At 40.4% G+C, this 12,465-nt stretch overlaps 1 protein-coding gene across 1 annotated transcript; it reads right to left on the bottom strand.

The window, feature by feature from the left end:
* Positions 1–7,193: 7,193 nt before the first annotated feature.
* On the bottom strand, positions 7,194–11,958 carry LOC116377308 (G-protein coupled receptor 26-like). Its single transcript, XM_031838924.1, has 3 exons — positions 10,825–11,958; positions 9,741–9,854; positions 7,194–8,807 (listed from the first exon to the last, which is right to left on the bottom strand). Exons 1-3 carry the CDS (start codon positions 11,493–11,495, stop codon positions 8,555–8,557), a joined length of 1,038 nt encoding a protein of 345 aa, XP_031694784.1. The 5' UTR covers positions 11,496–11,958; the 3' UTR covers positions 7,194–8,554.
* Positions 11,959–12,465: the final 507 nt, after the last annotated feature.

The following is a 12,465-nucleotide window of genomic DNA, read 5'->3' as shown; positions in this document are numbered from 1 at the left end:
TCATGGTTGAACTGTGCTATGACTTCAATTTCAGTGAAAGGAAACTCATCCTGCTATCTCATTTGATTGCACAATAGAGAGGCCCACTGCTGGGACTCTGTTTATTTCATCCTGGTTAAATGGAGAAAGGCAACATTTGTGGGATGATTTTTGTAACAAAGAAATACACATGCTACTCTATATAAATGACAATGTGCAAAGACCACACGTGACGATGCATACAGGTGTTTTTACTTTGTTAAGGTTTATACAATACACAAGCAGAAAAACAATAACACAAATCTATACTATTAATACAGAAATAACAGGATATCTTTATGGCTCTTGATGGCATGAATAATAGGATATATGTCTTAGTCTGTATTCAAATTTAGTTGGATGTATACCAGAGCAGAGGAATTTAATTTACATTATGTTAACCTCTTGAATTCAATTGAATTTCACACACGCTACGCTATATGCACAGAGATGATATTGTGACGTTCACAAGAGCACAAAAGGGTGTGATAATGGAAGATTTAATTAAATGTGGATGAGGTATGTGTTCTTGTGCTTTAACAACGTGTCACTCAAGGACTGACAGAAGACATTTGCCTTCTTCAGAGGGCTTAATAGTGACTGAAAATAGTCCCTTACTAGGACATAATCAGTCATATTATGACACCTCTAAAATAATTTCAGTCAACAGTTTCTCCACTTTTTAAAATGCTAAATCAATGTGCTAGATATGAAAATAAAATAATGTAGACCAACAAACTAGGACATAAACGGCCACGGTTCAAACACCCTCCATTAAACGCAAACCATCAACATGTCCGCCTTTAGTTTTAAATTGCCTTTCTTTGGCTTTGATTAATATGCAGGTGCATGTTGTTCCATAAGGAGATCATTGTATAGAAAAATTATCTTCTTGCATTATGTTTTCTTCTCTCGTGGTTAACAAGCACATCAGATCAGCTTGGATCTTGCAGAGTAGCGTAGCTTCACTGCTCTGTCTCTTTATTAGTGAGCGATGTGATAAGAGGAAATAAAACACGGAGCCTTCGTAGTTCACAGCAGGTGATGATGTCTCCTCTCTGTCAGGTTCAATGTCATGCCACTCCCGTTATTCCTCATCCCTTTTAGTTCGTTCTCGACACGTCTGCACAAAAAGGCACACAAATTTACACATGCCTGCTAATCCATGTCCGCTGCTGTCAGTGATGATGTTGCTTATATTATAATTAAGGGAACACACATACACACACACACACACACGATTAGTACTCCATAACCTAGTATTTCCACTACTGTAATGAATTGCACTATGTGCCATTTACATAGCAGATAAAAGGTGTACCACGTTTGCCATCTTAGCTTAGCATGTTGGCATGCTAACATTTGCGTATTAGTACTAAAACACAAAGTACAGCTGAAGTTGAGTTTGGAGGTATTTGGTCATAAACAAAAGTATTGGACAAATGAATATGTGGGCTTGATGATGGCGCTAGATAAAAATAATGAATCAAGGAACCATGACTGCACCACATTTTATGTCAATCCATCCAACATTTGTTGATACATTTCACTCACAGCCTGAACACCTCATGGTGGTGCTAGAGGAACATTCTGAGGATCACCTGTGTCATTTAAATGAGTCTTTGGTGCACCATGGAAATTGCTAACAAATTTTATATCATCCCAATAATTGTTGAGATATTCCAGTCTGGACCAAAGTTGGCATCCATAGAGCCATGCCGTTCGCATGAGTTAACGTGTATAAAATGATGTGATGCACCAAAAACATTGAATAACACTAATAGTACAAAAGCATTGGAAACACGTTTTTTTTAGCACTTTTCAAACTTATTATCTGTGCCCACTAACCTGCAGCCTATCCCATTTTCACACTGGGCGAGAGGCAGCGTACACACTGAACAGGTTGGCACTCTCATAAGGTTGACACACAGACAAAGCAATCACACTGACAGGTTCCAGTTCACCTGAACTGCATGTGTTTGGAGTGTGGGAGGAATCTGGAGCACTCAGAAGGACACCCATGCTGACACTGGGGAACATGAGAACTTCAGGCCGATGGATCTTTCTTCTGTGAAGCGACAGAGAAGTCGTCAAGTGTTGACATTTTTTTACTTGAAGTCCCATCTCAGCGTGCAAACATCTCAGAGTGCAAAGAAACATTAATACATTAATTTCAAAATAGTATCCGCAATAGAAGACTGAGTATGGAGCCCTTCCATTTCTCATTGGATCATCTCCCTTTCTTGTTAGATAATTCAAACACTTTTTTTCCCCCGTACTATTTCACTAGAAAGTAATCTGCAATCAGGTCTCCCTTTCGTTATTGTTATCAAGTGTTCTCACTTGACAGGAATTCTCCTTTTCACAGGAAACGAGCCTGCATGTTCATTTGACTTTATGTGAGAGCAGCTTTTCGATGTCTAACCGCCGTTCTTCAGAAAGCGGCTCTTTTGTCGCCGATCTTTTCACCGCTGAGGTCTCTCCTAATGAAATGACCACGGCTTAGGATTTTCCCTAAGCCGTGGGTTCTTAGCTGGCTGAAACAATAATTGCGTGGATCTGTTTTGTTCTCTGTCCTGTTGATAGATTCCCAATCCCTTCCCATTGGGTTTTTTTTTCGCTCCCTTATAATGACTCCTCCTTAGATTTCTTTTTCAGATGTCCTCTGTGGTTGAGGGTATTATATGAGTGGAAGGGGCCTGGAAAGAGACATATATGGTAACTGAGCTACACTCGCATCCTGTTGCATTTGAATGTCACACTCTCCTCACACAATGTGCCGCTCGGCATGAGAAGATATTTTGTTGTTGTTTTTTCTCGCAGGGCATGAAACTGCGAATGCTATCTGTTCAAATATAACACAACCCTGAGTGGATACTTCTGCTTCAGCTTTTACTTTCCCTGAACCCTAACACACCTTTAAAAGAGGATACGTCGTCTCTGTGTCAGTTTAGACGTGCCCCTCTTTGGTCTCAATTATTGTCTGATGGGATTTCTAATGGTATCTCATGTCACAGTGGGTCTTTTTGGCACATTTTTATCACACACAGCTATCACTGCAGCTGACAGCAGTGTAATGAGAAAGGTGGGATCACCTGTCAAATGCATTTCATAACATCAGCCAGAGGTTATCAAAGGGTTTTATAGCAAAATGCCACATGGTAAAGGTACGACGACTGTGTGTTTATATAATGTAAAGTGACTGTGAATGGATAGAAAAGTGAAACTAGTTTTCATAGAATAACATTATTGCAGTGCCACTGTAGCACTAATTACTCCAATTGTTGCCTAAAACACAAAGCCATGTATTTTAAAATGCAATATGGATGTTGGGCGAAGAAAATGGATTTCATTTGAATTGAAACACTGTAGAGACAAGTTAATGGAATTTTAGCAGGTTGGGAGTCTGCGTGCAGCGCTCCATCAATGAAGTAGAAGGCAGCTGTCTGAATATGTGCCTTGTATACTGGGCAGCACTGGTAAACATGGGCAGCATGCTAACTGGAGACATGAAGACAAGACAGCATTTGTGGCACTTAGCTTTGTATCAGTTTGATTGAACAAGGTGTTCAGATGCAGCTGATGTATTGTACTTCCTCAGCCCATTTCATGTAACATGTAGTTGTTGCTTGGATCAAAAGTGAATGTTTTTTTTCAAGAGGTAATTTCAAAACAAACAGATTTTGTTTTACAGAGGGGAATTCATTTACATCTTCCCTCACCACATTCTAATCTATAATACATTTATGCGCCTCTCTGTATTCATTATGCTATGACAGATTATTTATTTCTGCTACCCACACAAACCACTCTGAGGACTGAATACACATACGTCATACTCTCATTACTTGTCAGCAGCAGGCACAATTAAAGTAAAACTCTAACTTCATCCACATTTGCCTTAATGTGGCCGTCCAGTAAATCATTGAGTAATCTTGAATATTCTTCAAAAAGTACTCATAATACTCCTAGCAAGCTCATTCACAATCACTTGGTATTAACATGCAAATAAAGGCCTCATGGTTACACCTTGTCGGCTGTCTTGTCTTGAGTTTTGATTAAGAATGAAATAACAACACGTGGAGCATTTTCTACCCTCTGATCTATTTTTGTTGCTGAATTCCCTCTTCTGGAGTTCTGCTGTTTGATGCAGAGCAGCATTACTCTGCTGTGGATGTGACTCGAGACATAAGGAGCAGCCAGCGTTTCTGCATCAACAGAAAGATATGATGCAGCTGCGGGAGAAGGGACTCTGTTTTTGTGTAATTTTTGTATGTAAAGTGCCCTTGTATAATATAATCGTTATCGTACATCTGTGTGTGAGTCTTTTTTTCACACTCTATCCTTCTCTTGCATCAAAATCTGAGATTACTGTCAAAGCAGAGACTACATCTGCTTTGACATAAATATCTTGCTCATATTGCACATATATTGAACACGCATATCATTTCAATACACATATTTCAACCCATCTGCTGATTATTTTGAAGCAGTTGCTGGAACGGGGGATCTTATAGATCGTATAGCTGGACACTGGTCTAATATGTTTATGTAAAGGCCAGATTGGATTAAGTTGTTAAATGCCTTCATTGCTTTGAATCTGGAGCAACCTGGTGCTTGGGATATGCAAAGTGCTGCCAGGCGATTATCTATTATTGCAGAAGACACATCCAGCACATTTTGATTGGTGCTTGTGTGGAGCACGGGAAAACTCATAATTTTCATACTTTTAAACATGTATGTCTAACACACAACTGTCTGTGATTATTTCTATGTTTCTTTCATTGACACATCTGTAAAATCAAGACGTTTATTTGGCAGATGCTTTGGGCCAAAGCGACTTAGCTGCTATTTATTTATTTTAACCAGTCATCAAAATCCCTCTTAATAATTTTGATTTTTAACCTTTTAGCTACGTGGCTCTTGGAAATATCTAAACAATGGTGAGCTGCCATGAAATTCTGTACAGACATTCGTGGTCCTCAGAGGATGAAGCCTACTGACTTAAGTGACCCCCTGACTTTACCTCTAGCACCACAATGAGGCTGACATGTTTGTTTTTTAGGGAATTATCTCAATAACTATTGCCAATAAATCTGCTGCAGATATCCATGCTACCCAAAGGATGACTCCGAATGACTTTGGTGAACCATCCTCTTGTATCATCAGCAGGTTGACATTTGTATCTCAGAGTGAAATGTCACAGCAAGTATTGGATGGATTACAATGTAATTTAATGCAGACAACTTATGCTGTACATGGACCCGTGGAGCACACCTTTCCCTTATGGGGGATTACCCTCTGAATCAGGTTTTGTTGATCTTCATGACTTCAGTTGAACGGCATGATCTCCTACTTGAATTGACACGATTGTGCCTATGAGACGTTTTCCAAAAGTATTGGATAAAATCAAAGGAATAAAATCAAAAGCTGTTTATCTGAAGTCCTTACATGTCCTCAAAACTGTATAATAGAGGTTTGAGATTTGTCACTTGAAGACCATGATACTTTTTAAAACACTGCTGCAAATGCATTTGAGACATTTTTTTTACAATCCACAGCAAAACCAAATACAGCATTCCTGGACAGAAATAGATGGTCTTTTATTTTTTGTCCTATGAGCAGGGCAGGCTGTTGGCTCGAGGGATGGGGAATACCGTGAATTCTGGGTCCAACATTCCCATGACTCACATTAAATGCCTGTAGCCAGTCTGATGGCTCCAGAGATATGGCCAAGCCTGTCAGAGGTTGAGGGCTGAGACAAAACAAAAAAAGACTGATAGTAAATGAGACAATAATGCATCTAGTATTCATTATCACTTCATGTTTTGGCTGCTATGAACACCAGCTGACGTGCAACACCTGTTATAGTATGATTAATGAGCAAACCTGAGGGCGCGAACAGTGATCCGCCTTGTATGCTATACATTTTTGTTGTATTTGTGTATACTTTTGTTGGCATAAAGACATTTTAAAAGGTTTGATCAGATAAGTTTTCTCAGTGAGTTGTGGAGGATTAATTACTTATGCAGTTCAGTGTTGCTGCTGCTGATTAAAAGAAGTTGCTGTTCGTGGGTGACTCAAATTACTCTGGATGTTCTGCTCAATTTGACAGCTGCTTTCGTTTATGACGCAGTTAAAAAAATAAAAATTCATGTATTTTCTTCTCTTCCTCAATTCTCATGACTTAGGAAAGTTTTTATGCACATGTTTTTCCAGATGAATGTAATTCACTTATTTAATGTACAAGCCAGGATGTTTTTGTGTCAAGTGTGGTCTTAGGTCTGAGCTTTACCCAGCTGTCTCCTTCATGCAACATTTGGACATACTGTATGTAACTTCCTTTCAGTCAGATGTAGAGACGGTGGCTGCACTGTGACTGTGTGGCAGCATGGGATGTAATTTCAGTGACGTGATGGAATCCCTTAAGTAAATGTGATGAGGTTTTTCAGGCACAACCTTTACTTTATGAGTCAGGGAGAACCACTCTTTCCCTCACATCGGTGTTGTGCGAAGTCAGCCAGTGCACTCGTCTTCTCAGCCTTCCTCCTCTGCTTTCTTGTACTTCCTACATGCTGTGGCTTAATCACAAGGTCTGTTGGATGGCAGGTTGGTGTCTGCTTCTCACCCACTCACTGAGTCTCCCAAGGAGATTAGAGACTGGGGATCCTTCCAAACCTTCTGAATACTCTCCAGCAATTCCCCTAGATTGGGGAACACTACTGACTACAATAATATGATAAATGTAGTTTTGCCCCCCTTGGTGGAGGCAGCTTTGATGGGTGATGAGTCATGATTGTCTCATGTTTTTGATGGAGATAGAATAGACTTTGTTGCAGGCGCTTGTTATTGAAGCTGGAAAATGGAGGTTAACAAGAGTTTTTTAACGATACATGATTGAAATTTGGTTTATGATGGTGGATGGCGGATGCAAATTCCCCGTAATTTTTAGTACTGTCACAGCTGCATGGACTTTTCTTGGCTACTTTTCTTCTTTTCCCACTCCATATAGCGGCTCTACAATTTAAAAAAAGCCTTTAACTCACAGCCCCGATGCTTTTGTGAAAAGTCTTTGTTCTGCTGCCACATCAACAGCAGCAGTGGTGGGTGGAACACATCTTAAATTATTTTTCAAATGAATTATTCCTTCTCCTTGACTTGATCAGCGTGGGAGAATAAAGGTGTTAAGATTTGGCAGACTTGTCTTTTGGTAAAGCATTGTTAAAAATGAGCGTGGATGTCTATTCAGGTCATACAGCAATGATTACAGACATTAATAGATGTATAAGAAGAAACTTGTGAGGTTTTAAAATGTCAAAATGCACAGCATTTATTGCAATATAGTCACAAATGCATTTAGCAAAAAATCAGACACAGTTTTCACAAAAATAAATAGTTTTTAAGCCTTTAAAAGTCTTCATACTGTCACAGTAAAGTAAAAACACAACATCCTGATTTGCCAGCGTTGTCAAAATGAATCATTTTTACAACCAGACGTCACACAGCCGCTAATTACACATCACAGAATAGCTGCTACCACATTCAAATAACATTTCGCCCTGTTCTGCTCGATGCAACAATACAATGTGGCTATTACAAAATAAACATCACTAAAAACTTTCTTACAATGTCACCAAACTGCATCACAGGCTCCATAATCACACTTGACCACAGCACAGAATACCAAGAAAATGACAGAATGTGAAGGTTTCCTCTGTTGTGTTTTGATTAAATCAGCGAGCTCATGTAGTCTAAAAGGCACTTTAGAACTCACAGCTACAGCATACAGTCATTTCAATTAAACCATCACTTAAAATACTCATCTATTTTATATTATCCCTCCAACATATACTATATTACCTTTATCCAGCCAGAGAATCATCATTGAGGTCAGAGGTGTTGCTTGAATTTAGAAACATTGCCATTCAGTTCAGGTGTGATGTAAAACACATTTTGACACACATTTACCAGAATGCTACGAAATAAGCTCATTGGAAACTGTCAGTCTTTGCAGAAAAAGACGGTATTACATCTGTATTGAAATAATTAATGCCATTACAATCTACACACATAATCTACAAAAGGGGTCTGTCAATTATTCTTTAGGATATTCTATATTTTTACAATGAATGGATCCTACTGATTATTATTTCCTGTGTAGCCAAAGCTTTATACAGATTATTCCTCTGGGCCTTACACCTCAATCATTGTCCAAAAACTATTAAAAATACATCTATGAGCCACACTCGCTGGGTGACATGTTCCTTCATTACATGGGCAGTGTAGTTTATTTTACGTTGATCTTATGTATGCAGTCCTGCTTCTGTAAATATTTGCTAGTGTACCAAATCTGCTGCTGAGAGTCGTACACTGTAAACACGTTTCAGGACAGGATGGGAAAGTCGTCTTGTCGAGTTTAGTCTTTTCATGGGATTTGCTGACAATAAGAAAAAAAGAGAATATTGCCAGCTTTGTCCTTCAACAATAATTACGTTAACAGTTCACTCTGATGTTACACCGTCACGCAGAGGTCAATCTACTGTCGGATGTTGTTGGTTGTGTTGGAATGGTTGTCGCTCCTCGCTGCGCTGTTCTCCATCCTGAGGGAGGAGGAGTTGAGTGGACTCCTCTTGAGGACTTTGTTAGCCAGAAGGTTGCAGGTCTTCCTGTACTGGTGACGCAGCAGCGAGTAGACAAACGGGTCGCTTGCTGCCTTGCTGTAGGCCAAACATTTGGACAGCACTCCCCAGTGAGGGCTTATGGGCCCTGGGGAGAACAGCTCTACAATTCTGCCTCAACAAAAAACAAAAGAAGAAAAAAAGGTCACACACCATCTATAAGCAAGACGCAAGCCAATTCTTAGATCAGTGTAAGTGGAGTGAAAGAGTAAAGCTAATGACCCTCCCCCGGTGCTGTAATATTGACAAAATGTCATCATTTCACTTCACTGAAATGTCACCACTGTGTTGGGGAACGTGAACTGATGGGTGTCAGTTTTGCAGCTTCAGACTTCTTGCTGTTAAAATAACTTTTCAACAAATCCAGTGCCTGACACTTCTTTTGTCCTTCTAAATGAAATTAAAGACAAAGTAAAAACCAACAGGAGCATTGTTTTGTCTTCAATCTGTCTTTTCGTAATTGGCATGATCTCCTCAAGTTGAACGTGTCTCACCACCGCACTGCTCCTAATGCACTTCCTTTCTATTTCCATACCACAATATTAACAGCTTCTGACAAGTTGCCACCACTAATACTGTGGCTAATACTAATGAGAGCCAGTGATACCATCACTGACTCATTGGCTATCTCCCTCTCTCCCTGTCTCTCTCCTTCTCATCTCCCCAGCTGTGGAAACTCAGTGACAAGGATGAGAAATGAGTGTAGAGCCAATGAGCTGTGACATTATGAAAAGGAAGCAGTTACCAGAACGTTACCAGATAACAAGACAGCATTGAAAATAATTATCACCATCTGTATTCAAACGATAAGGCGAGTAGAAGCGCATTAGCAGCAACAAGGTAAGGGAAAGAAAGTCCTGGGAGAGTTGTACTTATGAAGCTGAACGAGGAAGATAATTCAATTTATTTTATTGCTGAGCTGTAGTTCAATATCCTTTATGCTGTATGTTAAGCATTTCTTTTCAATAGTGTGATTCAAAAGAAAGGAAAGGTGAGGATGAGTGCACAAAAACCCCAATTAGAATCTAATGAATCTCTGCTCACCTTGTAATGACATGTGGGGTGAAGCACACCACAAATGTGCCGATGAAAGTACTGATCTTTTTGGTGGCCCTCTGCCGCCTCCGCTTCTGCTCATCCAAGCATTTCTGCCGCACACTGCCAAAGCACACACAGGCACCGTTATCCCCAGGAAGCATGTTCAGAGACATGCAGCCACAATGAAGCAGTCCACAGAGAAAACATGTGGGATGGATGAGAAGAAAGCAGTGAACTGTGCCCTGTTATCGCTGAGGATTACATTGGATACTGTACATCAATTATGTAAATGGAGAGACATTGAAAGTGTAAATCCGGATGGATAGCAAATGATAGATACACAAAAAAAAATGGAGGCATTTCTGACCTTAATGAGACATAATAATGTAAACACTGACTGCAGACAGGCTTGACAGAGTTCACTCATCATCAGTGGAGACATTTATATTCATGTGTAGCCACATAGAGGTATGCTCCAGAAAGTTTTGTGTATACATTGTGTGGTTTAAAATAGTTAAAATTCTATTTTGACTGTGTAGTAATGCAAATAACTACTGTAACCAATTTCTTTGATTATAGATTCATTTCAAAATATTAGTTTTTTACAGATAACTATGAAATGTATTCGGAAGAATGTGCGTCACAGCACCCAAGGTAACATTTCCTAATTGCTCAATTTGTCTGACCAACTGTCCAAACTACAAAAAAATATATAGTAGAAATTGATTAAAAAGATAAAAAACAGCAAATCCTCAATCTGGAGCCAGGCAATGTTTTTGATGAATAAATTGATTATTTTTCCTGTCCATCTTCTAAAAACTCAGCACTTTCTGCAAAGCAAAGAAGAGTAAACCCACCACCATCCTTTTGGTATTCTATATTATAAACACTCGGTGGGTCACTATTTGTGTCTTAAACTCTCAGAATTCTTTAGAGCATGTTCTCAATTTTTTCCACAGGATCAAAATGCTCCTTCTGAAATGTTATAGTGGACAAAATGAAAGGGAACAGATAGAAATCACTTCAGTGAAATACAAATGCATCAAAAGGACAAGCGGATTAGACTGAATGCATCTCTATGATTGTTTACCTGGGGTGGATATCCACAAGCAGCACCAGCGTCTGCATGGTGATCACGTCGATGCGTTTACAGTGAAACCTTGCGACTTTCAGCACTTTCAAGTACGTTACACACAACACGATCAGCGTGAGGAGGAAAGTGAGGGAGTGCAAAGCCACCGTGAAAATGACGAACTGCGTCCCGGCTCCCTTCGCCCTGACGTTGCAGAGAGTGCACGAAGCGTAAAGGTGATGGAACCCGACCCAGGAGCGGCAGGTGGCCACTGTTGAGAAGCAAAGTGAGTGGATCCACGTGTATGCCAGCGCTACCACTGCATCCCGGTGCCGTATTCTTGAGTGGTAGCTCAGAGGGAACACCACCGCCACCCATCTATCGATGCTGAGAGCTGCCATGCTCAGCATGGAGTTAGTGGTGAGAAAAGTGTCGAGGAAACCCACAAATTGGCAGAAGCCGCTGCCTCCGGGGTAGCCCGTGGTGACGAGCCCGACCAGAGTTAGTGGCATGTTTGACACGCTTAGCAACAGGTTGCAAAACGTCAAGTTGAGAATAAAAAGACCGGGTACCTGTTTGCGGATCTCCGGGTTGTACAGAAAGCAGATCAGCACCACAATGTTGGACAGCAGCGACACGATAATTATCCCCAAAACCAAAACGGAAGCAACTATGTCCGCTGCGTCCATGGTGCTTCCCCTGAAATATCCTGACTTTTGATAAGTGCATCCACCGTCCTGATGCGAACTGTCATCGTGAGTTGCTGCCACAACATATATGAGTCCAATACATTGTCATGCTTAACCTCCCAATGTGTCCAAATGTCAATTAACGAAACGGTCCCTCCAATACCGTCCAAGATCAAGCCGCAGGGAATTCATAGAGAAATAGTGCTCACCTGATCACAATGAGTAACATTTGAAATGAATTTCCATGGGAATGGGGTCACAGCAGGAGGCTTTTTTTTCCGACAGGCACTGCGGTAGTTTTCCAGAATCCTCCTTGCCTATGGTCTCACAGCTCAGAGTTTCCTGGCTGCGCAATTGCGCATTGACACGCTGCTCTGAAAGGGACATGAAAGTACTTCAAGCTTTCGGGCTCTGTCGCTACTTATATTGTCTACTCGGCTAGAGTCTATAGCACGTTGGTGCACCCCTGTTCAAAAATAGCTTTCTAGAGCAAAAAATAGAAGCACCACGCACAATTGCGTGGTTGGTGGTAAAGCTGATGTCACGAGCATCACGTTGAACACAGCAGTTTTTGGTAATGAGATGACTTGTGCGAGTAATACCCTGCATAAAACGATCTAGTTCATGCGTATTAAACGTTCGTATTTGTTTATTTATTTTGCAAGTCAGTGTCTCACTAGATATACTCACCGTCGACACTTTATATAATACAATTTCTCAGCAGCAAAAAATGTACAGCGCCTCATCAGTGAAGGTGTTCAAAGCCTTATATGGACGCGGTGTAGCTGGACTACTCCATCCAGATTATTAGTCCACAGTAAAGCAGGAGGAAAGGCCATAATGACCAACTCTGTGTCATTTCTATAGGAGTAAATGTCAGAAGAATAGGGGCCACAAGGTCAAAACTATTCAGTGGCTAAGAGGTATGCAGTTAAAGTCCTGCATTCAAATTCTTACATTACATGCATAA

The sequence above is a fragment of the Anarrhichthys ocellatus genome, unplaced genomic scaffold, assembly GCF_004355925.1.
Source record: "Anarrhichthys ocellatus isolate YVR2014 unplaced genomic scaffold, GSC_Weel_1.0 scaffold3, whole genome shotgun sequence".
Classification (NCBI taxonomy): domain Eukaryota; kingdom Metazoa; phylum Chordata; class Actinopteri; order Perciformes; family Anarhichadidae; genus Anarrhichthys; species Anarrhichthys ocellatus.
This window is presented reverse-complemented; position numbering and strand designations above follow the sequence as displayed.